At 35.1% G+C, this 27,945-nt stretch overlaps 1 protein-coding gene and 1 non-coding gene across 9 annotated transcripts in view; both read left to right on the top strand.

The window, feature by feature from the left end:
• SEPT7 (septin 7) overlaps positions 1 to 27,288 on the top strand; it is a 55,537-nt gene extending 28,249 nt beyond the window's left edge. For 5 of the 8 annotated variants that reach the window (XM_006085332.3, XM_014452748.2, XM_014452747.2 and 2 more), the window contains 11 exons: positions 5,567 to 5,667; positions 6,485 to 6,619; positions 9,612 to 9,729; positions 12,356 to 12,448; positions 13,495 to 13,591; positions 15,349 to 15,400; positions 17,044 to 17,169; positions 21,369 to 21,389; positions 24,083 to 24,218; positions 25,114 to 25,253; positions 26,232 to 26,271. In XM_006085332.3, the coding sequence (XP_006085394.1) occupies positions 5,567 to 5,667; positions 6,485 to 6,619; positions 9,612 to 9,729; positions 12,356 to 12,448; positions 13,495 to 13,591; positions 15,349 to 15,400; positions 17,044 to 17,169; positions 21,369 to 21,389; positions 24,083 to 24,218; positions 25,114 to 25,253; positions 26,232 to 26,271 (1,059 nt within the window). Of the gene's footprint in view, positions 1 to 5,566; positions 5,668 to 6,484; positions 6,620 to 9,611; positions 9,730 to 12,355; positions 12,449 to 13,494; positions 13,592 to 15,348; positions 15,401 to 17,043; positions 17,170 to 21,368; positions 21,390 to 24,082; positions 24,219 to 25,113; positions 25,254 to 26,231 lie in introns of all 8 variants that reach the window. The other 3 variants (XM_006085333.1, XM_006085334.1, XM_006085331.3) reach the window with 2 other exon arrangements.
• LOC111825245 lies at positions 15,081 to 15,208 on the top strand. The gene has a single exon (XR_002828405.1). It is a non-coding gene; the product is annotated as a small nucleolar RNA SNORA30/SNORA37 family (small nucleolar RNA).
• Positions 27,289 to 27,945: the final 657 nt, after the last annotated feature.

Here is a 27,945-nt window from a genome sequence, read left to right as displayed (position 1 = left end):
GTATTACAACCCAACCCTAAATAGCAACTTTTTTACTTTTCTCTCTATAGATGTTCTTGTTCATTTAAATATTCTCTTTGTGTCTGATTTCTTTCACTGGAGATTATGTCTGTGGTATTTATTCATGTTGCATAGCAGTAGTTTTTTCATTGCTATATAATATTCCATTATAACAGTGGTTCTCAACCTTCCTAATGCCGCGACCCTTTAATACAGTTCCTCATGTTGTGGTGACCCCCAATTTCATTGTTACAAATTGAACATAATTAAAGCATAGTGATTAATCACAAAAACAGTATGTAATTATATATGTGTTTTCCGATGGTCTTAGGCGACCCCTGTGAAAGGGTCGCTCGACCCCCAAAGGGGTTGCGACCCACAGGTTGAGAACTGCTGCATTATAGGAATATTAGAGGCCCGCTGCATGAAAATTCATGTACTGGAGGGGGTGGTCCCTCAGCCCAGCCTGCCCCCTCTCACAATCTGGGAGCCTTCAGGGCCAGGAGGCGACCCGGCGATCAGGGGAAGGCGACGCCCCATCACACCTCTGCTGCTGCCACTGCCAGTAGCACAAGCCTCGGCTGGCCCTGGTTACCTGAGCCTCAGGTGGCCCTGGGTGGCTGAGGGGACTGAGGGTCTCCGGAGGCAGGCGCCTGCCACCCTGGCGAGGCTGCGGGGACTGGGTACTGCCATCTTGTAGCTGTGGGTGCCACCATCTTTGAGGGCATGGCAGTCAATTAGCATATTCCCTTCTTATTGGCTGTGGCGCCACCATCTTTGAGGGCGGGGAAATCAATTAGCATATTCCCTCTTTATTAGATAGGATTATAATAATCCATGTGGGAATATATTCTTTCTATTGTAGATGAGCATTTGGATTTTTAGTTTTTGACTAATATGAATATTCTTACACATATCTTTTGGTGGACATAGGCACTCATATTTCTTGTGAACATTGTGTGTGTGTGTGTGTGTGTGTGTGTGTAAATGTAGTTCATTGTTTCACTTTACATTTTATTTCTTGCAGGATTGAACATGTATTTTATACTCATTAAGTGTTCAGATATCATTAAAGTGCTTTGACCATCTTAATATGACTATTCTTTCCTTCCTTGATCTGAAGGAGTTCCTTACCTAGATAATAGTCCCATACATTTCAGAAGTTACAGATAACTTCTCTCAGGCTAGCATCTGTTAAAAGCATTGGGAGAAGTTCTCAATTTATTTTGTTAGAATTCTTTTTGCATTGGCCCATCTCCAATAATCCATTCTAAACTCACTTGACCTTTCTTTAAGGTAACACTTCAAAAGTATCCTCTTTTGCCCTGGCTAGGTTGCTCAGTTAGTTAGAGAATCATCTCTATATGACAAGGTTCTGGGTTTGATCCCTGTTCAGGGCACGTACAAGAATCAACCAATGGTGCATAAATAAGCAGAACAACAAGTCAATGTTTCTTTCCCTCTCTTCTTTTCTTCCTTTCTCCCTCCCACCTCTCAAAATCAATCAATAAACTTTTTTTAAAAAAGTGCCATCTTTTATTGTGAATATTTTTTAGTATCTCTAGTAAGATTTTTAAGAAAAAGGCCTGTGTACTACTGTTAAGTCTCCTCCATTTTCCCACAAGTAAGACCTACAGCCTCTGAGAATTGGATTGATCCAGACTTAGAATCCCAGAGAAGTCCTCTTTCCTGACTATTGCATGGAGGTATTCCTTGGTATACTGACACAAGTTGTAGATCATCCAACTCCCCCCCCCCCCGCCCCCCCGGCCCCCTTACCCAGGGAAGAACATGACATGTGCCAAGTCCTTCCGCATAGTTACAGCATAGAATGTAATTTTCTTTTGACTGGCTCTTCACCAAGCCCAGTAATCTCTGAGATGATCTGCTTTTGGAAGCTCATAAATTCTCTCAGCAGAGAGTGCTCAGAGAATTATATCCCAGCCCAGACATATTAGACCATAAGAAACATACAATCCTGAATTTCAAAAGGCAAACTGCAATTTCCCTGACCTGATGGCTTTTTGAAACACTTTCAACTGTCCAAAAAAGGAGGAGGAGGAAAGAAAAATCCTGTTATGTAGCCAAATAGGGAGTGAAATTTTAATAAACCACAATTTCACTCTAGCCGGTTTGGCTTAGTGGATAGAGCGTCGATCTGCAGACCAAACGGTCCCAGGTTCGATTCCAATTGAGGGCACGTACCTTGGTTGCACACTCCTCCCTGGCCTGGGCCCTGTTTGGGACTTGTGCAGGAGGCAACCAATCAGTTTGTTTCTCTTACAACGATGTTTCTGTCTTTCCCCCTCTCTTCCACTCTCCCTAAAAATCAATGGAAAAATATCCTCGGGTGAGGATTAACGAAATAAATAAATATATAAATGAAATATACTTTTTTAAAAAAAAAGAAAATTCTAACCCTTTCCTTAAAATTTAATCCAGTTAATTAAGTAACACTTTATTTACCATAGCAAATCATTCTTAAACATTAGGTTAGAAAAGTTTAGTGTATTTAACAGTCTTTTGAAAATCAAAGAAATGAAGCATATAAACATGGGAGGTTTGACTTTTTCTTCAGATTGAAAAACAACAATATTAGAAAACAGTGCCTTGGATTTCTGGAATCTAGGAATCCAAAAGAGGCCTCAATAAATTAATTATACATAAACAATATAAGGGCTTTAGTTTTATTTTCCAGAGAGAAACAGAGTTGAAAATGCCCCTGATTCATTCCTTCAGTATTAAATTAGGCGTTTAATCTTAGAGAACTCTTGAGTGATGCCATAAAAAATGCTGATGTGACCTGCTTAAGTAAAGTGCATGGGAAAGTGGCCATTTGGAATACATTTGTTAAGAAAAGTTTGAAATTCCTGGACTTGCACTGATTTGTTTTCCATGGATCCCATGGGGATACTTGCAGAATCAGATGATAGGATACAGTTGGATGCTGTGAAGGGCACTCGTTTACAGTGATGTTTTCTGGATTTCTTCCATATGTTGCTGTCGACTCTGTATTTGACCATGTATGGATACACAGAATTTCATAGGCCAGAGGAGAAAAGAAGCTTTATAAACACTCTTTAAAGTATGTAAAATACAGATCTTTATTTTTCTTATGTCAATAAACAAGTTGTGCTGATTTTTTAAAATAAAGACAAGGAGACAAAGACCTTGAAATTTATTCTATTAGGATGTGTGAATAATGTACAATTTATTACTGAAGGTTTAGTAATAAGGCAATCAAATGGTTTGAAGTAAAATTGGAAGATGATTCATATAGAACAATTGTATTTTTGCATCAGTTTCTAATACATAGTACTATGGATATTTCTGCTTCAATAACAGTTTGAATGACCTGTTTTTATGAAGGAGATGGAGGTGAATTCAAGATAGATGAAGATGTAAGATTTGACCAGATTGTCCTTTAAAAAAAAAGAGAGATAATTGACATATAAACAGATTGTTCTTTGATTAGAGGACCACCAGATATATGAAATGTGAACTTGCTAAGCCACTTAAATTTTTTTTAGTTTTGATAATCTAACACTGATGATGATGTCTGATTATTTTCTTAGTTATTTGCCTCCCTCATATTATTAGAGTAACCTGACATATAAGACAGGCTATATTATCTTGGATGTGTGGCCTGAAACTGTTCTCCCAAGTGGATACTGGAGATGACCAAAAAAATATTAGAACATATATATATGTTTATTTTTAAAATATATTTTTATTGATTTCAGAGAGGAAGAGAGGGGGGGAGAGAGAAAAACATCAATAACGAGAGAGAAGCATTGATCGACTGCCTCCTGCACACTCCCTACTGGGGTTCGAGCCCACAACCATGGCATGTGTCCTGACCAGGAATCTTAACTGTGACCTTCTGATTCATAGGTCAATGCTCAACCACTGAGCCACACTGGCTGGGCTAAGACCCTTATATTTTGACGTTTACTTTTTTAATCTATAGAAAAATTAATACTTATTCATGTTTAATGTTCAGATTGCCAATTATATATAATTGAATTGGAAATATATTTGGGATGTGAGAGTTTACATCAGGATCAGAGCTGTCTGAAGACAATTGGTCTAAAAGATAAGACCTTTGCCTCTTGTCTAAAATAGTAGAAGCTCCTCCATGGACTTGCATGTCCAAATTTAGGAACTGTTTTCAGTTTTAACAGAATTCTATTTTGATTATACTCTTTTTAACAAAATAACTTTTGATTTCTGTAGACCTGCATTGTCCAATTCCATGGTCACTAAGCCACATGTGGCTATTTAAAATAATTCAAATTGAATGAAATTAAACATTCTGTTTCTCAGTTACACATTGTACGGTCTAAGTAGCCACTTGGGCAAGCAGCCACTGTAGTGGACAGTGCCAATATATAGAACATTGCAATTATCTCAAAAAGTTTTCTTGGGTAGTGCTGCTGCAGACTTTCTTGCTCAGCAATCTCAGTTTCATCTCCTCAGTGGCTTCATGCATCAGCTAGCATCTGTAAGAAATGCCAAAGGAGAATGGAAAGACATTATCGGTTCTGTAAAGGAGCACCAAATTTCTTTTACCAGAAATTAGTCAGTTTTCCTTTCCAAACTCTGTTAATCACATAAATAGTTGCAGTTGCTTTTCACCTGTTCATGATTACATTTTCCCCTAAGTCTGGTGGCACGTAATCTGGACTGTATAATGGCACTTACCACTCAAAGTTTTAATATAATTCTTGCCTCTTACGTTAGCCTTTAGGCATACCTGGAGTCTCTAGTTTTAATAAGCACTAGATGTAAATGTACAATGAGTGGGGGAATTAGTATTCTTTTCTTCACTTTATCTAGTAGCAGCATATGCCCAGGGTGAATGATTTATATGTTCTGATTGTTTATATGTTCTGATTGTTTAAATCCAATACTCTTTTCAATAGGTTTTTACAAATTCTACAGAGAATGGAATATTTCAATCAGAGTTAGTAGGGTTTCACTCTACCAGAATATATACTTTTTAACTGCTGGAACTTTTGTTGATTGCTTTGGCCTAAATATGCAATATCCCTTTAGAAAAGAAAACTGGATCTTAGCCATAACATAAACACAAGTGTAAATAATTACATGCTGAGAAAGATTTGGGAATGGTAATAAGTTTACTTAAGAACGGTAATTGGTTTGGACCAAAGTAGATGGAGAACATTTATTGTGTTAGATTAAATGTACTTGTCTTCCTAATCACAGTTGATCTCTTAATTATTGAATCATTCGAACACAGTATTTGTATTAATGGATGTGCATTGAGGTCATATAAGTATTATATGGCTTTAGTGATTATTACCATTTATCAGTTCCTTCTTTATACCAACTATGAGTCATAAACCCAGTATTTACATTGTACTTTTCTTTCAAGTAACCAGGACTTTTTATGTCCACGATAATGAAAATGTGGGGGTGGGTAGATTTAGTTTGCAAAAAGCTTCTTGATTAGTTTTGATTAATGCTAATCTTCCTACAGCTTACCTTGTAGGAAACCACAGGTGTAATGTGGTATTAATATCTGCACCAATTACTCTTACAGGTGGAACAATCCAAAGTTTTAATCAAAGAAGGTGGGGTTCAGTTGCTGCTCACAATAGTTGACACCCCAGGATTTGGAGATGCGGTGGATAATAGTAATTGGTAAGAAGCGTTTGTCATCACTGCTTTCCATTATGTTTGGGGTTCGGGTATTTTTAAACTCTTTCTCCTTAACATTTTAAAATTTTCCATCTTAGCAAAGGCCACTAAACTGTTCATACACCAACTTGCCACTTAATGTTGCTTAATTTCTTTGAGCTGACTTTCTTTTCTATAAAATGGGTATAATATTTATCCTAGAATTATTTTGAAGACAAATTTAAAACATGTATACAAGAATTCTTGTAAGAAATTTAAAACTTCATTTTCTACTATAATTTTATATATTTGTATACATTATTTTTTTTATCACATTCTAATTTAAACCTGACTTTAGATCTTCAGTTTTCCATACATCATAAATGAAGAAAACATCCATGACACTTTAGTTGGAGGTTTTAATTTTTTTTGAGTTCCATCTTTTGTTTTGTTTTTGAAGTAAATTTCTCTCAACTTTAAAAATACGCAAATAATTTCATCATGAGGTTTCTGTATTGATATAAATGTAAAAATTTCTTTGGATATAATTTTTCATACTGTAAATTGCCTTAGCATTGATATACTTATCGGTACAAATATGGTAATAATTTAGTTATGTTTTGATTTAAATATTCTTTTATTCAGAAAATTTAGAAATAAGATTTAGTCAACATAATTTATACACTGTTTTTATTTAAATCAGTATATGTAGAACAGTTTGAGACATACTGGTTAGACTGGTTTTGCCTATTTAAAAATATAGATTATTGCCCTTTAATAGTCATCATTTGTACATTTAAATGTAGAATTGCCACTTAATTATTTTATCTTTATTCTGTAGCTGGCAGCCTGTTATTGACTACATTGATAGTAAATTTGAGGACTACCTAAATGCAGAATCTCGAGTGAACAGACGTCAGATGCCTGATAGCAGGGTGCAGTGTTGTTTATACTTCATTGCTCCTTCAGGACATGGGTCAGTACCTTGATGCTTCTGATAACCTTTTGTTGTTGTTTATTACTCAGTTTTCGGTTCACATTTTAGTATTCTTTGTATGTGTACATTTCACTGTACCGGTTGTAAAGTCCCAAATTCCATGTAAAAATGGCTTATACAAATTTTTTTTCAGTCCTAGATAAGCTAGCAATGATTTTTACTTCGTAGTTTCTCATACATACTTTTTTTTACTTGCTTTCATAGAGAGGAACAGTGTTTTAATCATAGTTATATATTTCAATGTGGCTAATTTGGCTTTCTTTTTTACTACTGTGCCACTAATTAAACCACCCAATAAGGAGAAACAACCATAGCAATTAGCTTAGATTATATTCTAAGAAACTCCAAAGATGTTATTTAAAATAGATCTGAGAGAGAAGGTTACAGAAAGACAGAAGTACCAAAGTCCTCACGTACCATTTTTTTGGTCACAAAATCTATTTGGCTTATTTCACCTGAGCCATCACAGCCACATTGTTTAAGTATCATGGCATCAGTACTAACCTTCTACTTATACAGAGTTAAGAACTAAGTATCTAGACTTCATCTGGTTTGATTGTTTTTTTGTGTGTGTGGTTTTTTGTTGTTGTTGTGGTTAATCCTTGGTTAATCCTCACCCAAGGATATGTTTTTTCCATTGATTTTTAGGGAGAGTGGAAGAGAGAGGGAAAGACAGAGAGAAACATTGATGTGAGAGAAGCACATCAATTGGTTGCCTCCTGCACGAGCCCTGACCAGGGTCTGGGCTGGGGAGGAGCATGCAACCAAGGTACATGCCCTTGACCGGAATTGAACCCCGAACCCTCTGTTTGGCCCACAGGCCGACGCTCTAACTACTGAGCCAAACTGGCTAGAGCTGGTGTGATTGTTCTCTTTGCCAGCCTGCACTCTCTTTTTTGTTGTTTTTATTTCCTCTGCCATTTTGAGTAGATATATGTGTCATTGGTAACTGCAGATGTTTATAATTACTCTTCAATCTTTTTCTGGGTAAAAGATTCAGTGGTAGGTAATTGCTTTTAATCTGGGTAAATGACTCAGCATAACTCAGTTACTTGATCTTAGGAACCCCACCATCTCTCCACCAAAAGGAACTAGACTCTTATATACTATCAGACTAGATAATCCAACACCCAAGTTGCAGTAGTGTACACCAGTTCCTTCATAAGAGTACCTTTCTCTTCTATTTCCTGCTTCTTTCTCCATCTTTGCCCATTATCACTGTCTTGGTTTCGCTTTATCACTACATAAAGCCTTAATTATGTAGTTTACCATTTTTTGAAGTCAGATTGTAGTGGTACAAATACTTCTTTTATTTCAAATATTTGTCTACTATGAAGAAAGCACAAAAATTATCTCAAAAGGCTCAAAAAAGTAACATTGCCTAGCCAGTGTGGCTCAGTGGTTGAGCATCAACCTTATGAACCAGGTCACAGTTCATTTCCTGGTCAGGGCACATGCCTGGGTTATGGGCTGGATCCCCAGTGTGGGGCGTGCAGGAGGCAGCTGATCAATGATTCTCTCTCATCATTTATGTTTCTGTCTCTCCCTCTCCCTCCCTCTCCAAAATCAATTTTTTAAAAAAGTAATCTCAGAAATACAACACACACTCTATGGCCTTTTATGATTTCTTGTTAGCTGCTCCCTGAATTTATACATTTTTAATCATTCCAGTTTAACTTGTAAGGGTTTTTATGTTTGTTTTTTTCCTGGAGATGGACAGAGTAAAATCTTAATCTGAGGTTGAATCAATAGAAATTGGTCAGTTTGTATTGAGTTTTATTATTTTAGGTCAGCGGTTCTCAACCTGTGGGTCACGACCCCTTTGGTGGTCGAACGACCCTTTCACAGGGGTCGCCTAAGACCATCCTGCATGTCAGATATTTACATTATGATTCATAACAGTAGCAACATTACAGTTATGAAGTAGCAACGAAAATAATTTTATGGTTGGGTCACAACATGAGGAACTGTATTTAAAGGGCCAGAAGGTTGAGAACCACTGTTTTAGGTCTTTTGGGCTCTCTCCAAGATTTTGTAATTCTCATGAAATCACATTTCTTCTGTTTCCCAGGGGGAAATATACTTCTTAAAATTGCATGGGAAATAAGATATTTTTAAGCAAAAATTTTTGATATAATTCAAATGATGTGTAGTGGCTTTGGGCCATTCATTGTTTGTCACAGGAATGGGAGTTCAAAATGTATATTTCTGATGTATAAAATGTGTGGTTTTTTTTGTTGTGTTTTTTTTATTGATTTTTTTTTTTTTTTACAGAGAGGAAGGGAGAGAGATAGAGAGTTAGAAACATCGATGAGAGAGAAACATCGATCAGCTGCCTCCTGCACATCTCCTACTGGGGATGTGCCCACAACCAAGGTACATGCCCTTGACCGGAATCGAACCTGGGACCTTTCAGTCTGCAGGCCGACGCTCTATCCACTGAGCCAAACCGGTTTTGGCTATAAAATGTGTTTTTGAATAGTTTCTCAGCTTAACTATTTTTGGAAATGGAACAAAGTTTTGTCCATTCATATGTGCTACTTAGTATGCATTAAGTGAAAGAATATGACACTAAATTTTATGTAGAGAGTTGTCAATCCCCTGCTCACTGCAGGCTGAAGTTCTAGGCAGTCTGATACATGAATAAGGGCCTATCTTATATGGGTAGTCCCTGGATTTCCTTTTTTCCTGGAGTAATTATGAGTTGTTCCAGCAATGTATTTTCAGTGCCCTCTCCCCACCCCCAACCTCACCCCAGGGTAATTTTTGATTTCAGCTATTGCTGCTTCATTTTCTTTGTTCAGTGGTAGATAATTGTTATTATAACCACTAGTATCCCAGCACTCCTTTACAGAGTGTGTCTGGCAACTCAGTAAAGTAGTTCCAATGTATTTAAATTAGCATTTGGGGGTGTGAAGAATCTGCTTTTCCAAACTTAAAATTCAGTTATATTAAATATTGTGTATTTCAGACTTAAACCATTGGATATTGAGTTTATGAAGCGTTTGCATGAAAAAGTGAACATCATCCCACTTATTGCCAAAGCAGACACACTCACACCAGAGGAGTGCCAACAGTTTAAAAAACAGGTAGGCTGAATGCACTTAACTCCTGGCTTTCTCATACCATTCACGTAATTTGTAGTTTTTCACATTTTCAGTCTAATGTGTTACAGTGTATTTCTCTTGCTACTTTTCCATGTGGTTGTTTGTGCTGTATTACAAGTAACTCTTGAAAATAAACCTCTGCCTTAGTTTTCTCCTGAAAGCTCTTCTCTGTTATCGTGGTGCCTTTATCCTTTGTCGCTTAAGGCTATTTTAGATGTTTCTGTATAGCTTTCAACAGCATCCCTCCCCACACACTTTAGAATTATTTTCATGAATTTCCAAGAATATTACTTTTTGAAAGAACATGATTATGTTTTCCCCCTCATTTTGTCATGGTGCTTTCCCAATAAAACAGTCAAATTTCTTCTGTAATGGGTGTATTTATTTCAGTGCCTTGATAGCACTGTTTGTCATTTTATTCAGAAAAAATTTTTTTGGAATACAGTGGTACCTAATAATTTCTTTAATTTTTAATTTTCTATAAAAGTTGAACACTTTTTAAGTCAGGAGTTTATTTTTTCCTCGTTATATTTGGTTTGTATGTATATTTTATGAAATGTAGGGTCAATTTCTGGAATTACTCTTCTATTCCAATAGCTATTTTTTAATTTTAGGCCAATGTTCTGTCTTTTAAATTGTAGCTGTTTTGTATAATATTTTAAAATAGATCTTAGAGTTAATTATATCTTATTTTCCTTATAGTTCTCTTTGTAACAAGAAACCTTATTTTTTCACCTTTTTCAATATAAATTTGAGGATATCTTAAACCTGTTAAAAAACAAAAACCTGTTGAATTTTGCTTGTTAAAGCTATTTAGATTTTGAGACTGTTTTAATACATTTTTACTATATTTGGCATTTCTATCACTCTCATTTTTACTGTATAATGTGCTATTTCTAAATTAAAATACTAATCATATACATTTCTTCCCTTTGTCTTGATTTTAATGTATCTTGATTTGGAATGTGCTATTTCTAAGTTCAAATACTAATCATATGCATTTCTTCCCCTCTGTCTTGATTTTAATGTATCTTGATTTGGAACAGTAGTACTAAGAACTTAAAAAAGATGAGCAAGCAATGATCTCTACTTCCAAATCAGTTGCATTGTAGTGCTTGTACACTTTTTTTTTCATATGCTTAAAAATAATAGTTCTTAACCCAGTGTGCCTATCAAGCTCATCTGGAGAACTTTTTCAAAATGAGTTATTGGCTTGTATCTCTACCAGTTGGTTCAATAGATTAAGGTGGGGCTTTAGCTTTGGTATTTTGAAGATGTTTATTCAGGTCCTTTAAATACACAACCTCTGCTTTTAGAGCCAGCTTTTAGTGTTTCTTTTTTTCTTCTAGTCATGCATTTGACACATTATTATTTAGTTCATGTTTTTTTCTATGTAGATACATAACCTCAATTGTAAAACGTGTGGTTCTGTTTTTTTTGTGTGTGGTTTTTTTCCCAGTGGCAATTTTATTTCCTCTTAGTATAGTAACCATCTAACACATTTTGTTTAGGATCCTTTTACTGCTGCTGGGGACCCTTTGCAGTGAGAATAGCACTGAAATACCAGTTCAGGTAGGGAGCTAGCTAGTTCTAGGTATGTTAGTGGTTTGTTGTGAATTTGAATAGGGCCAGTAGTTGAACAATATTTGGATATCTGTATTTTGTTTAGAATTTAGAATAATTTTGGACAAGATAATTTAATTTGAAGTGGGTTATTTCTGATGTTATTAAGTTATCTTTCTCTTTTTTGCATTCTCCTCATTAATACCTTCGCTTCATTATTTCCAGAGCATATTTTCTCCTTGTGCTTGCCCAATCTTGTATCTGTTGTTCCTTGATTTGTGTTTATGCACATTTACATGCAAGGATATGTTCTGATGGTGTAGAATTTTTTCTACTGAAGCCAATACTGTATTTAGTTTTACTTACCTTAGCCAAAGTCTTCTAAAAATTTTAGGTGAGTTTAAGCATTGTTGATTCAGCCGAATAAAACAGTTGGAGAGAGCTTTATCTAGAGAAAGAATCTCAGTCATCCTATATAATAAAAGCCTAATATGCAAATGGACCGAACAGCGGAATGACCGGTGGAACGACCGGTTGCTATGACATGCACTGACCACCAGGGGGCAGATGCTCAATGCAGGAGCTGCCCCCAGCCCACAGGCCCCAGGCCAGCCAAGGTGGGTGCCAGTGGGGGGCCCCCAATCACCCCACTGGTCTCCCCACAGATAGGCCTTGATCGCGGCCAGGCCTAGGGCCCCCTACCCATGCACGAATTTCATGCAGTGGGCCTCTAGTTGTAAATAAATGACCTACAGCCATTATAGTAGAAATCAACTAGAGGAAGCCCTTTCTGGAATCTCACCTCATGTTTAGACTCTTTTGGTATTATAACCACATTACTTTAACACTTCTGAAGTAATTGGATTTCAGCAGTGGTAAAGACCAGCATAGTACTTTGTTTTTAGATGACAGTTTTTACATTATTGAAAAACAGTCAAGGACCTAAAGCTGCGGGCTCATAGGAATTTAAGATGAGTATAATAAAATAAAGTTAATGTACTCATTATGTGTGGTGCTTTTTTGCTAATTTCCTCTTCCATTTTAGATAATGAAAGAAATCCAAGAACATAAAATTAAAATATATGAATTTCCAGAGACAGATGATGAAGAAGAAAATAAGCTTGTTAAAAAGATAAAGGTAGGTTCATTCCCATACATATATTAAAATGTTTTGGGGCCTTAAAAAACACTATAATATCCACAACAATATCAGTTGGGAGATTATTCATTGTTGACTTCAACTTTGCAATTAACTCTGTTTGGTGACTATTATATGTAATAAGGCATTGTGTGGAATAGAGGGATGAATAATATAATTCCAGTCTTCATATGGTTTTCAATTAACTGGTTTCATAAAATTTCCCTCCTCAAAACCAGGTAATGAGAAGTGAGAGGATTTGTTTTTAAGCACTATTATGCTCAATCTTTGTTTTAACAGCCAGACAAAATATGTTCGCTTTTGTTCTTTTATAAAAACTAACCAAAAATCTATACCAACATAATTTTTTGTATTTTTAATTTATAGTGGTTTCCTAAGTACCCTGGACCTAAAAAGTTTTTTATAAATGGCATTATGTAAGCACATAATTATCTTGGAATAATGAAATACTTTACCAATAAAGAATTTCTGAGTTTGTATAAAAATAGCCATATATTTTATATATTCTTATATACTCTGGGAGCTACAAGAAATTTGAAAGACTGTATTCTGATCTGGTCTGGATGAATACAGATGTGGGCCCCAGATTTGGACTTCCAGATGTATAGTCTAGCGAGTGTAATGTTTCCTGCTTCCAGGGTTGTTAGGTTCGCTTTGTGATCAGGTATAGGCGGGCTAGTCACAAGCCTCATTTTTCCCCTCAATTTGCCAATATATTTTTTACCCTTTTTAGTTTTTCAATACGGGACAGCTTCTTTTTGGAATGATTTTTTTACAAATAATTTGATCAGTACCTGCTTTAGTATTCTAAAATTTTTAGAGAAAATACGTTATTCATTGTTTACATTGCTAAGAATACCATGATATGGCAGTTTACTAAATAGTAATTGAATGCCCTATGAAAGTGAATATAGAAACTATCAAGGTAATTTTTTTTACCAATCTGTTCTTGAGTAATATAACTTTTATTCTTGACCTGTGAGGACTACAGAGATGTATTTGAACAAGAATACTTTGTTTTATAGGACCGTTTACCTCTTGCTGTGGTAGGTAGTAATACTATCATTGAAGTTAATGGCAAAAGGGTCAGAGGAAGGCAGTATCCTTGGGGTGTTGCTGAAGGTAAGGTTTTCTTTAGTGAATGACTTTCTATAAGAGTTCAAAAAAGTGATAAAAATTTGTATTTATAGTAAGTAGTATAATATCACTGTATTGATATATTTTAGATTGTCAGAGTTAGTTGTGAATTGTTTTATTTAGTCTCATTTTCTCAAACATTCCAGTTTCTCAGATCTTGTGTCCTCCTAAGTCAGGCAGATATGTGTTAAACCCTAACACATACTCAGAAGTCACTTGTCAGTGCGCCACCCTCCCACCTCTGCCCCATCATTAGGTCTATTCTGTTTTGTTGTTTGAACACATGAGTACAGTGCAGGGTTCTTTACCTGGGATCCAAACGTTGCCTCTGAGAAATTTAATAACCTTTCTGAAATTGAAAACAGTTTTGGAGAAAAGGCCTCTCACTTTTATCTGAGTCTCAGTTGGGTCTCTAGGATCTTCAAAAATGAGTGAGAACAACTTTCATAAGCCCAGTGAGAGCATTCACAGTCTCCTTTCCTCAGACAGAAGCTCCCTCTTTAGGCATTTTATCTTCAGCGGGGATCATTATCAAGAGATCCTCTACTCATTTTGTAAAGAGTTTTAAACATCAATAAAATCTTAGCTATAGTATCAAATCTCAGAAGTCCACTGGCAAAAAGATGCGTTCCCCTAAGTTTGTATTTATTATTACTGGTTTAACCTAATAGAAAGATTTAAGTCTTCTGTGTTACAGTAACTTGGAACAAAGATTGAGTCATGATTATTTTTTTTAAATATATATTTTATTGATTTTTTACAGAGAGGAAGAGAGAGGGATAGAGAGTTAGAAACATCGATGAGAGAGAAACATCGATCAGCTGTCTCCTGCACACCCCCTACTGGGGATGTGCCCACAACCAAGGTACATGCCCTTGGCTGGAATCGAACCTGGGACCTTTCAGTCTGCAGGCCGACGCTCTATCCACTGAGCCAAACCGGTTAGGGCGAGTCATGATTATTTTATCTACTTGTTACTACTTTGAAAAATTCTGTAATTTTTAGGGTATTGTTCCAAGTTACTGTCCTTACCAGTGGCTTCCCCCACCAATGAACTATACTCGTACCCAGCCCTTAACCCAGATTACCAGGAGTTGCTAAGCAGAGGCTTTAGAGCTTGTACAACCCTTGAAATCTGCGATGAAGAATTTACTTGATATCTCTAGTTTTAGTGGTTTCTCTCCCCTAACTATGTTCCTGTAAGTTATAAGGGGGTTTCTAAAGACATTCCCCTTTTACTCTCCCACCACTAAACTTTTAAAATGCATTTTATCATGGAGTAAACGTATTCTCTACCAATAAAGGAAAAGATACGATCTCCCTTTTCAACTTCGCAAAGTTGCTCTGAAGAGCTAATTTTGTTAGATGTATATATTTGATCACTGAAGATTAAACTACAGTAAAGCAGTATTACACTGTGCTTGCCAGGCCTGCCCTTAGGTTAAGTACTGTGTTACCGTGTTAACCCTGAATGATAGCACTTTCACAGGTCCTGCCCGGGCAGTGGGGCCAGGATTTGGTAGCTGGTGCTGAAAGAAAACCCTTGAGTGCATCTTTTCCCTGGGACTGTGCCAGTGGTAGCTGTCACTCAATGGCACAGAGGAAAACAAATCCTTAGTGAAAAATTTATCTAAGCTATTTTGCATATTCTGTTATTGTTGTTACCCCCACTTTTCTGTGAGATTTTCGTTGAAAAGCTTGCAGTTAATGGAAATAATACATGTGGTCTATTTCTTTTATAGTTGAAAATGGTGAACATTGTGATTTCACAATTCTAAGAAATATGTTGATAAGGTAAGTGTAAGTAATGATGAAAACAAGCTTTTTCTTTCCGTAAATAAAGTTAGACTTGGACAGATTTGTTTTGCCTTCCATAAATGTAGCTAGTTTAAACTGGTGTCTCATTCTAGCACTAAAGTAAGTAGTGCATGGAGACAACTTGGATTATTTCACCAGGATTTTAAAGTCATTCACAAAAATACAAAATAAGCTGTGTGGCTAGGGATGTATAGGAAAAAAGTCTATCATTGTATTTTCAGTTGAGGTTTTAACACTGAAAGAGGTATGGAAAGCTGAAAAAAAAACTTTTGCTTTTTTTTTTTAATGTGAAAAGCTTGGGAAAAGTGGAAGGGAAGGCTAGGTTTTGAAGGCATGTTTCTTGTAAAAGGGAACTTATAGTTGAAGAGGTTATATGGTGTCACCTATAAGATACACTGGAACCAAAAATTGAGTGACAGCCAAGGAGAGACTGTAATGAGATAGAGTACCTTGATTCAAAGGCTGAGAAGAGAGCTCCCACAGCAATGGAACTCTAAGTTTGGAAAATCAGTGACAAGGTAGCATGAGCTATTTATTCTCAACCACTGGCTTTGCTTGGAATAAGCTGCCTGGCTTTACTGAAGTGGAGAGGGATAGAGCTTTAGGTGTAACTATGGTGGCCAGAGAGAGGATAAAGTCATCAAAGAGCAGAGTATAAAGAGAAAGACATGGAAAACCCAGACTTAGAGCCAGGGGCAGTAAACTCTCAGAGAACTGCATAGGAATGTCAGATAGTAGGAATTAAATCAGTAATTTAACATCACATTCTAATCACAAAGGGGGGAGTGATAGTAAATGTTTCATGGATATTTGGAAGAATAAAAACAGAGTACACCTTTGTCTGTCTCCCAGAAGGGAGCTTTGGTAAAGTGGTGGAGTGGTGAGGAAGGGAAGATCGAATGATACAGAGACCTCCACATCACACACATCCAAGAAACTGCATTTGTGGAAGGAAATCATGCAGCAGCTCAGGGTGTCTTTAGCATTTCAAATCATTAAGGAATGATGACATTGTCTGATGTATTGTGCAGTTTATTTTATATGTGTTGATTTTATATATTATGGAAATGCTACAAGCAAACATTCATTTAGCCAAGATACCACATTCATTGGACAGTTTGAATAAACAAATTTAAATTCCCCACTTTAAATTCATCTTGATATGTGATCTAAAGTGTCCCTGTGAGTTTATTTCCTTAGTAAAAATTCATGTTAATACTGCTAAGAAAAGGATTTCTTTCAGGTTTTATGAGCGTCCGTAGAAGCTAATCTGCTTTCCCTTCTCTAGTAAAATACATACAGCAGATCCTTGAATAATGTCATTTTGTTCAATGCTGTTTTGTTATGATGTTGAGAAGCCGTAGGAACTTAACTCTTGTTCATATCGTTTAGCCTGGAAAGTTGCAGAACCTACCAATGATGTTAAGGGAGGACTTACTGTAGTGTAAAAGTAAATACTCTTATGTGGAAATGTCATCTTTAGTAAGTGCTTTGAGGGGATTTATGGCTCTTAAATTCTCATTTGGAACCTAAATTTCCATTGGTGTCAAGTTAGTGCATGTATCTTGCTCTGCTTTTTAATAAAAGCAAACTCTTGATCTGTTACTTACTTATGACAGAACACATATGCAGGACTTGAAAGATGTCACTAATAATGTACACTATGAGAACTACCGGAGCAGAAAATTGGCAGCTGTGACTTATAATGGAGTTGATAATAACAAGAATAAAGGACAGCTTACTAAGTAAGTATACATCAGAAAAGGTATTATGTCGATATAATTATATTGTTTTATTTTCATCAAGTATCTCCTGGCTACTCAGTAGAAAACTGGGATGTTACTTATGCACAACAGCAGAATTTTATGTTAAACTTTGTTTTGGCAGTTTTATATTTTACTATTCAATTGTTGAAGGAAGTGTTGTTACCTTGTTTCTTAAGATAAAGAACCTTTCATTCTCTTGGTCATTTGCCATTTTTATAATCTGTGTACCACACAGTTAATAGATTGACAATTAGAAATTAAACAGCTCCTTTAGAAAATACTTCCTTTTTTTTTTAAAGGAAAGAGAAAAGTTACTATTAAGATCTCTTAACCCATAATGCTCGTAAGATAAGCATCTAATTGTCTCTTTAAAAAGACTTCACATAGAGCTTCTACCTTTTATTATGTCTTTTTTAAATAAGCCTTTTTGATAGCAGAGTTTTCACTAACAGATTATATAGAAACAAGGGAGAGAACCAAACAAAAAGAATACTTAGATGACTCTGGTCTTGGTTACCTTCTCTACTTTCTCTGTTCCTATTGTGTATTTACATGGAGTAAATTGGCTGGGTTTGGATTTCTTGGAGCAGTGTGAGTGACTACCCAGTGTGTAGCTTCACCTACTTAGTGCAGATATCAGGCTGCATGGTTTTGTGATGGGATGGGGAAAGAGGTGTGTGAAGACATGGTGAGTTAACCTGGGTAGTTCTTGGTAACAATGTCTGTGCCTTTTTTTTTTTTTTAACTTGGAATTGCTGAAGATCATAAGTATTATAAAGACTATTTTAACTATAGTATGTACATTTGTAGCCAGCTGTTATCTACCATTCAAGGATAATCTGAAGGTTCATCTGTATAAATAATGAGAAAGGCAAGTTTTCAAAGTAGCCATTACTGTGTTTTATAGTGTCCAGCATCCCTCATAATGGAACAGAAAGGAAATGTTCCTTTTTCCTTTTTTAGTTATGTCTCCACATGGCCTTTACATTCCAGAAGAAAGCACACAAAGCAGTTCTCTCTTAAAACCTGTGTTTATTTTCTTCCATATTTCCTTAATGATATTTGGGTCATAGTCCCTAATTTCTTATTTAACTTTGAATTTCTTCTTATGCTATTAGCATGCTTCTTTGAGAAACTTTAGTGATCAATTTCTACGTTTTCTGGTTTCAAGGATCTTGTGAGGGTGGTTTTTAAAAAGGTAAATTTCTGGGTTCAATCATTTAGCAAGAGATTCTGTTTCGGTAGATGGGGGATGGGCCTGAGTTTATATTTTTAACTAGAGGCCTGTTGGCACGAAAAGATTCGTGCAATAGGCCTTCCCTTCCCCTGGCTGCCGGCACCGGTTTTCCTCCGGCACCCGGGACCCAGGCCTTCGCTCTGGCCGGAGCCGCCTTCAAGCCTTCGCTGCTCTGGCCGGCCGGAGCCGTCTTCAATCTTCGCTCTGCCGCTTCGTGCCTACGTATGCAAATTAACCGCCATCTTTGTTTGCAGTTAATTTGCATATCTTGCTGATTAGCTGATGGGAGGTGTAGCGAAGGTATGGTCAATTACCATGTTTGTCTATTACTAGTTTTTAATAAGCACCCTGAGTGATTCTGATATAGGTGATTAGTAATTCATGCTTTGCAAAACATTGACTTCTAGGAAAAATTGATTTGGTTAATATTTTTAATAATTTTTAAGTATTTAAAATACAATTTTTAAATACTTAAAATATTTGAGGTTCAGCACATGAGAAAAGGCAAGACTTTTATTTGTTTTAGCAAAATTATCAACTTTATCACAAAAAATGTAAGGATTGTTAATAATTATTGTTAGTAAATGTTAATAAAATCCTATCCATTTTATTTTATTTTAATATATCCTTTAAAAGGCCATTCAATTATTTATATTTTCGTTTCATTGAATTTTTCAATTACAGTTCACATTCAACATTATTTTATATTAGTTTCAGGTATACAGCATAATAATTTTGACAATCATGTAACTTATGAAGTGATCCAATCCTATTTTATTTTATTTTTTAATAAATTTTTATTGATTTCAGAGAATCAGAAGAAGAGAGAGAGACAGAGAGAGAGAGAGAAAGAGAAAGAGACAGACATCAGTGATGAGAGAGAAACATTGATCAGCTACCTCCTGCATGCCCCACAGTGGGGATCGAGCCCACAACTCAGGCATGTTCCTGACACGTAATTGAACCGTGACCTCCTGGTTCATAGGTTGACACTCAACCACTGAGCCACGCCTGCTGGGCTCCTAATTTCTTTTAAATGCATTTCACTAGCTTAAATGTTTTATAACTGTTTAAAGAAAAACATAGGTAAATCCACTTATAATTTTATATGTTAAAGGGAAATGTGCTATCTACGTATTTTTCATTAAATGTATGCGCTTAATGTTTAATTTTCTTCTTTTAAACATTTGTTCATGTCCTAAAAATAAGGAATTGTTTGTTTCCATATTTCAGATACAAGGCTTTTAAAGTAGTACTGGGATATTTTTTTTGTTAGTTGCAGGTAAGGTGTAATTCAGAGAAAAATAGTAAAACTTACAACAGTGTTGTCAAAAATTCTTCTTCATATACAGGATTCCGGTGTGGATTACTTGAGTTAAATTATACCCCAGGTGAAAACATTAAAAGTAGAATTCTCTTGGAAATGTATTTCTTCCAACTGGAGAATGGCTAGCATTAGAATAGATATTGATCTGCTATGTTAAGTTAGGTTTTAATGCTTTATTGAATAACATACTGAATCTTACAGAAGTCACTTGGAAGTTTTATCCATTGGCTTGAAAATGTTAGCAGTTTATAAAACATTCAAGTTGAGTTAAAAAAAAAGTCAATAAGCTAATTTTTTAAAAGTTAAGTATTAGGTAGTAAATTAAGTTGATTCACCTTATATTTAATTTTCTGAGACAGTTTTGGGCGGACTGTAGAATTTATGGAACCATGGATTAAAAATAAAAATATTTGGCTTGTATGTCTGAAATGTGTTTTTCTGTTATGTTAATGGTCCTAGCCAGTGGTCGGCAAACTGCGGCTCAGCAAACCACGGCTTGCAAGCCACATGCAGCTCTTTGGCCCCTTCAGTGTGGCTCTTCCACAAAGTACCTAGACCAATTATATTTTGGACAGACTTAAAACAAGATTTAGAAATCATGTTGGACACCTTAAACTTATACAGTTTTTTTGTTTTTTTAAGATTTTTAATTGATTTTTAGAGAGAGGGAAACATGGATGTGAGAGCAAAACATCAATTGGCTACCTCCTGCTGTGACTCTCTTATTGGACATGTGAAAGGATGAGTCATCTGGTGGCTTTTAGGAGTTAGAGCCCCTTAAAGAGAACTCTAGAAAAAGCCAAGTTATATCTTTGGGGATTTAGTGTGATATTCAAGTTATGTCATAGCCTTTCTTTTAAAAAAAAATCTTCAAGCCTTTTTATTTCTTTGGTTGAGTTCTTTTAAATTTCTCTGACAAGTTTAAGTTTGTAATTTTTAATGTATCTGAGTGTGAAAAAGAGTTTCCCATTAAGAAGTAGGCAGGTAATGTAATGTAATGTGTGTTTTTTTCTAGCCATCTAATAAAAAAGGTTTTATTTGAAAAAAATCTTATGACAAGTAATCCTTTTTCCCGTGTTTTCTACATAGTAAGCATAATTTTGTATTACTTCTAAATGCCACTTTAGTAAAGATGACTAGAAGTAGGGTGGCAATTTATTTAAAAATTAAAGAGATTTGAAAGATCATTTTGACTAGTGAGAGGTGTCAAAAATTCCATTTTAAATATATGTGACCATTTTGTAAATATAATACTGGAAGATCAAATTTTTTTGGTCAGGAGTCATATTTTTGCAAGGTGAAATATTTAAAATATCTCAAATGTGAAATAATAAAAATTTCTTTTGAAAGTACGCATATTTAAATAGGTTTAGAAATTTGAGCAGGCTATAAGAAGATAATTGCACAGCGTATTTATATTTATAATTTGGGATAGTAAGTACTAACAGAATTTTGGAAAAGAAATAAAATCACATTAACAAATTTTGCCATAAGCTTTTATTTTTGGGCACATACTTTATTTAATTATAAAATCTATGAATTTGCCTTTAATTGCTGCTTTCTGGTGTGGTTCACTTTACATATGCTAAGTTTCTGTATTTTTTGTTCTTTTAGATATGACACATATGAAGGCATGTAAGTGGCTATTTGTTTTTCCAAAGACAGCAGATCTAGTATGTAGGGATTTTTAATATATAAATTTTTACCTTAAAAGCAAATTTCAAAACATTATAGCATATTTCTCTGCTATAAAAGTGTTATATTTTCTCCCAGAGTTAATTAAATAAGAATCTATATAACAATGTTTACTCTTGGTAAACTGATAGTCTTTTTACATGCAAATTATGCTATGAATTCTTTAAATTTATATGAATTGCCTATTTCCTCCCAGGGATAAAATTAAAAGAGCATTTTATAGATAGGTTTTTATAAGTAGGAATATATATATATTTAACTTTAAAATCACAATTCTATCTGAATTTTAAATTTTTAAATATATTTACAGTCTTGAATATTTGTTTTCAAATCACAGCAATATTGTATAATGTAAGTTGCTTAAACATATATTCAGTTATTAAGACTGTCACTTCAAAAATAGTTATTAGATTGTTTCTTTTCTAGACTAAAAGGTTTTAGGAGGTGGAAGAAGTGAGGTTATTGATAAACACCCTTTTTGAAAATCTGACAGCAGCTTTGGACCCTCTTACCATAAAAATGCTCCCGTGTGCGTGTGCACACACATTTGGCATGTAATTTTTTTGTTGTTGTTAGTCCTCACCTGAGGATATTTTTCCATTGATTTTTAGAGAGAGTGGAAGGGAGGGGTAGAGACAGAGAGATACATCAATTGTTTGCCTCTCTCAAGCACCCAACTGAGAGGATTAAGCCTATAACCCAGGTATGTGCCCTTGCCTGGAATCAAATCCGAGACCCTTCAGTCCGTGGGCCAATGCTCTATCCACTGAGCCAAATCAGCTAAGGCTGCCATGTCATTTGGGGGTATTCATTTGCTCTATGCCCAAGAGATATGATGCCATAACATAAGAAACATAGTATTAAAAAGGACCTCATCAGCCTCTAATGAAATAATAATGGCATTTACACTTAAAATTTTATTATTTGTTGACCTCACTTTTTGAATGCAGGTTCTTATTCTAAGTTAATGTTTGGCTTAGTTTCATTTTCAGGACTTTGGTTTCATTGCTTAATTGTTAAACTATACTGCAGATTTGTAAGTTTTCTTTTAGTGAAGAAATCTCCTTTTGTCAAATAACATTTTATTCTAATTTACACTAACTGCAAAAACAGCTCATCTTGATCACAGCAGTATATCACATTTTTGTCCTTCCTGTTTTGCTAAGAAAAAGCAGTCACCTATATTCTGTCCTGTTGCTCTTTTTCAGTATTTTCTATTTAGCTCTCTTGTCCTCCTTGATAGAGAAGAGTGCTGTAAGGGTCAGAAATAGGCAGCCTCCTAAGGAGAGAATCAGCATGTTCATAGTGTCAGGTCAGGATTAGTAACTACCCTTGGAGTTATGGGTGATATTTAAGACCTGATTTTCTTTTTCAGCCATGATTTAATTTTTAAATCACTTTTTGAAATAAAACTCACCGATTTAAAATGTAAAATTCAATGGTCAAAGCCTGTTTTTGTGGAGGCCAAGTCAACATGTTTTAGCAACAGAGTCAGAGAAGAGCCTGCCCCTCCAGTTGTCCCTGTGTTTTGAATAGTGTTTAGAGCTCCTCAAAGCCACAGAGCTCACTTTGCTCTCCTCGCTGGGGCTGTAGTAGGTTACCGATACTTTGGCTTTCTCTCGATTCTATAAATATCCTACTCTTCACATTAAACTCATTTGTGTTATTTTTCAACATAAGAATTTTGAACAAAATTATGCAGAGATTTTAGCCTGTGGACTTGAATGTCAGCGGAATACTGAACTACGTTTGTTTATGCTTGTGTCTATTTTCTGACATACTAAAATAATTATTAAGATAATTATTTGCTTAGGATTCTCTGTGTGTGTGTATTTGTTTTTATCACTATTGTTATCAATCTTGAAAAATTAAGAAATGAAATATTTGTGTTAGGTGGAATAAATTTTCAAGAGCATCAAAGTTACCAAAGTGGACTAAAAATGCTCTGCATGTCTGAATGAAGAGTGGTGTAGTATTGACTGGTGGTCATTTCCAGCACATCATTTCAGTTACCAAAATAAGTTTGAATTATTGTTAACAGTATAATTATGTCAGTAGTTGTCTTAGAGATTGTAATACTTGGGGATTTGTAGAACTAAAAGTACTCTACATATATTATTAACAATTCCTTTTTTCATGTTTTAATCTTGTTTAAAGAAAGTACAAAATGAAATAATTTTTTTCTAGTTTCCCATTCTGTGAATGCATTTTGAAATGTTTCCTTTTCATTTTCCTTCTACACTGTATTTAATAGGTTATCTTTAGGTTAGATATGCACTAGGTTTAGAGAAACATCCTACTAACAGTTGCCTTTGTTTTTTAGATCTATTTTCATAATAATTACTTACTAGAGATTTAAGTTTAGATAAGAAATTTTGTGGAAGTTCTAGATTATAAATATTTATAAATATTAAAATTTATAAAGAATTTTTAATGCATTTATGGAACTTCAGATCTGTGTTCAATGTTATTTACATGGTGTCAGAATAATTGAAAAATCATTTGAAACTTATTTTCAAGAAACAAAGAGATTTTAGTGATGCCATACAGTATCTCATTTGTTTTGATCACTCAGTTTTGTGTTAACCTTTTATTTCTGGATGTGTAATGATTATTCTTCATGTTCATAACAGGAGCCCTCTGGCACAAATGGAAGAAGAAAGAAGGGAGCATGTAGCTAAGATGAAGAAGATGGAGATGGAGATGGAGCAGGTGTTTGAGATGAAGGTCAAAGAAAAAGTTCAGAAACTGAAGGACTCTGAAGCTGAGGTAATCAAACTAATAGTTCCACTTCTTACTACACACTATTCCTTTTCAGAATAATATTGTTCATAACATTCAAAGATAATAGAACTTTTATAAATATTTTTCCAAATTGAATATAATACTCTAATGTAATAAAATGGAGAAATAAAAGCAAGCACTATGTTTCTATAAAATATATACTTCATTATGTAAGTGGACATAGTATATTTGGTAGAAAGACAGAATAGTTATAATGAGTTATTAGTTATAATGAGTAAGTTATAAAAAATGAAATTATAAGCCATTCCATATATTTAGAATAAGAAAAGTAATTATCAGAGTTTTGAGAAATTTAACTTACTCTTTTGAAGGATGAAACCTTTCTTAGCATTAAAGGGCCTACCTCTAAAGAGATCTGGGCCAAATTTCCCCTAATACTGTAAGCCATATCTCCCTGCTTTCTTCCCACTAATGTCAGCTTTCTGAACCTTGAATTAGGAGACAGGTTCAAATCCTGGTTTTCTGCCACTTTCTGGATAATGACCATGGCATAGGACTTAAACCTGTAGTCTGTTGCTTATCTGTACAGTGGGAGGGAACATTGGCGTCTTCCCTGGTGAGCTTCCTACATGTTTGTGAATAATGAAAAATGAGATAGGATATGTCTGCTGTTAGAAAGTATGCTACACACCATAAGTTTGTAGCACTTTCCCCAATTTCTCAAGATTATTCTCTTGGGCCTCTGTTTGGGGAGGTCACAAGTCCTATAGGAAGAGGAATCCTAGTGCTTTCCAGATGGTGCTCTGTATTTATAGCACAAGAACTCAGTGCTCACACTCTTAACATTAGGATGGATGAAACGCACTTTTGCTCCTGAGTTCTTAACCACTTTTATTTTATATGTCGTGCTGTGATTTAGCTCCAACGGCGCCATGAGCAAATGAAAAAGAATTTGGAAGCACAGCACAAAGAATTAGAGGAAAAACGCCGCCAGTTTGAAGATGAGAAAGCCAACTGGGAAGCCCAGCAGCGTATTTTAGAACAACAGAACTCTTCAAGGTAACTAACTCCCAAGAAATTTCTAGTAATGTTTTAAAGAATTATTTTCCTATTTATTAAAAAAAATTAGGATAGCATTTTAAAAGACATCACCCCTTATACATCCTAAGCACAATTATTTTAATGGACAAATATTTTTATATAGATGAATATAATCTAATGGCAATTTTTTTCACTACAAACATTTTGCATGATTTAACACTCTTCATAACTAAATTAGTAGGTTCATAACATTCTGCCCAGTTGACTCACCATAATCAGTTTCTTACCTTCTCGCTCCAATTATCGGACTAATGGTTGTGTTCAGTTTTCAGTCAGCATAGAAAACACTGATCTAAAGATCTTTTATGCAGTCAGAGGTATGTTTTAATTGTGTTGAAATTATTTATTTAGGTAAAATTCTTAAGATAAAATTTTGGGTATATTAATTCCTACTGCAGTTAACAAGTTTTGCAGTCTTTATTAAAAACTCAGTAATATTTGTACCTTGGCTTTTTCTTCCCCCCTCATTAGTCCCATTTAAAACTGAATAAGTTGAAATGTTGTAAGGATTCTACAATTTACCCTCACTGCTAAATGTTTTTAAGATGAGACATTTGTTCAATTAACTTTTTCTCCAAGGAGGAGGAAAATATATTTGTGAAAGCAAAGCATTTCAGAATACAAATGGCTATAGGAGAAAAGGATACCCTATTAGATATCGGTTGATTTTTTAAAATTTGCACTATTTTGAGAATTGTTCTCATATATTGAAAATTGGTTTTTGTCATATGTTTACTGTATTTATTTGTCAAATATTTGATTGCCTAAGAAAATACTATTATGGACTAGCATTGTCCTCCTTGTTTACTCTTTTAATTTTTCAAATGAAAAAGTAGTGTTTGAAAATCCAACACAGTTGTAGTTGGGTTAGTTATTGCTACCATTTGTTGTTTATAATGTAGTCAATCATTTTGATTATTTTCTTTAATCATTTAGAACCTTGGAAAAGAACAAGAAGAAAGGGAAGATCTTTTAAACCCTCTGTTGACCACCAGTTACGTATTAGTTGCCAATATGCCAGCTTGGACATCAGTGTTTGTTGGATCCGTTTGACCAATTTGCACCAGTTTTATTCTTAATGATGGATTTAACAGCATGACAAAAATTATTATTATTTTTTTGTTCTTGATGGAGATTCAGATGCCTTGAATTGTCTAGGGTGTTGTGTACTTAGAAACTAACAGCTCTAAGTACCTTTCCTACATTTTCTTTTTTTATTAAACAGATGTCTTCAATTTAATGCAAGAAAACATTTTACTATTGTACAATCATGTTCTGGTGGTTTGACTGTTTACAGGATATTCCAAAATAAAAGGACTCTGAAAGGTTTTCACTGAGGATAAATTGCCATAATATGATGCAAACTATGCTTCTCTATAATAATTACAATACAAAGGTTCCATCCAATGCAGCATATACAATAATGTAATTTAGTCTAACACAGTTGACCCTATTTTTTGACACTTCCATTGTTTAAAAATACACATGGAAAAAAAAACCTATATGCTTACAATGCACCTAGAGCTTTTTTATAACAGCCTTTTTTTGTTTGTTTGTTTGTTTTGGATTCTTTAAATATATATTATTCTCATTTAGTGCCCTCTTTAGCCAGAGTCTCATTACTGCTTCATTTTTGTAATAACATTTAATTTAGGTATTTTCCATATATTGGCCCTGCTAAAATAGAATATAGCATCTTTCATATGGTAGGAACCAACAAGGAAACTTTCCTTTAATTCCCTTTTTACATTTTATGGTAAGTAGCAGGGGGAAAATGCATTTATAGATCATTTCTAGGCAAAATTGTGGAGCTAACGACCAACCTCTTTCTACCCATGTGCAGCCTCTTTATTTTACTAGAAATGGGAATCATGGCCTCTTGAAAAGAAAAAAAAGTCACCATTCTGCATTTAGCTGTATTCATATATTGCATTTCTGTATTTTTTTGTTTGTATTGTAAAAAAGTCACATAATAAACAATGTTGTGATGTAATAGAGTGTGGGTCTGAACTGTTCTGCAGTTGATGTACAAGACGAGTATGTTTGGGAAGAAACTTTTCTACTTGAATTTGTCAGCTCCATGATTGCAGCACATCTTTTCTCTTGTCTGTTTCACTTAGAATGTATATGTGTTGCGTTTCTTTTTATTGAAGTACTGCTGCTCTAGAAACAGGTTCTCATGGTTACCATTTTGAAAGTCTGTATTGTGATAAGGTATCCATGTCATGCCTAAGGTGTTCCTTCATTCTGGTAGAGGAGCGATGCAGCTTTCCTGGGCCTTTTGATTGACTTCAGGCTCTTCAGGCATATGAAGGGCTGTTTTTGCCATAGGCTTGTGAGAACTGCTGTATGATTGTTTGTGATACTGTAACATTCAGGTAAGCATGGGGAAAGGCCAGCAGACAGCAGTGCTAGTCCCTGGGTCAGAAGCATCCTCTCTAGCTGAAGTAGCTAATGAACCACTGTCTTACTCATTATTGGGTTGACCGAGTAAGCGCAAGTCCCAGTGCAGTTAGGGCAGCACGTGGCAGGGTTTTACTGCCACCCAGTGGGATGAGGTCTGATTGTTTCATTGTCAAGTTCACAGGCAGCAGGGGAAGCTGACAGTGAATTAGATCTGGCTTATCTCTGTGTAGCTCAGTGTGTGATC

The sequence above is a fragment of the Myotis lucifugus genome, unplaced genomic scaffold (genome assembly GCF_000147115.1).
Source record: "Myotis lucifugus unplaced genomic scaffold, Myoluc2.0 scaffold_18, whole genome shotgun sequence".
Taxonomy (NCBI): Eukaryota; Metazoa; Chordata; class Mammalia; order Chiroptera; family Vespertilionidae; genus Myotis; species Myotis lucifugus.
Note: the sequence above shows the minus strand (reverse complement) of the source record. Positions and strands in the feature narration are given on the sequence as shown.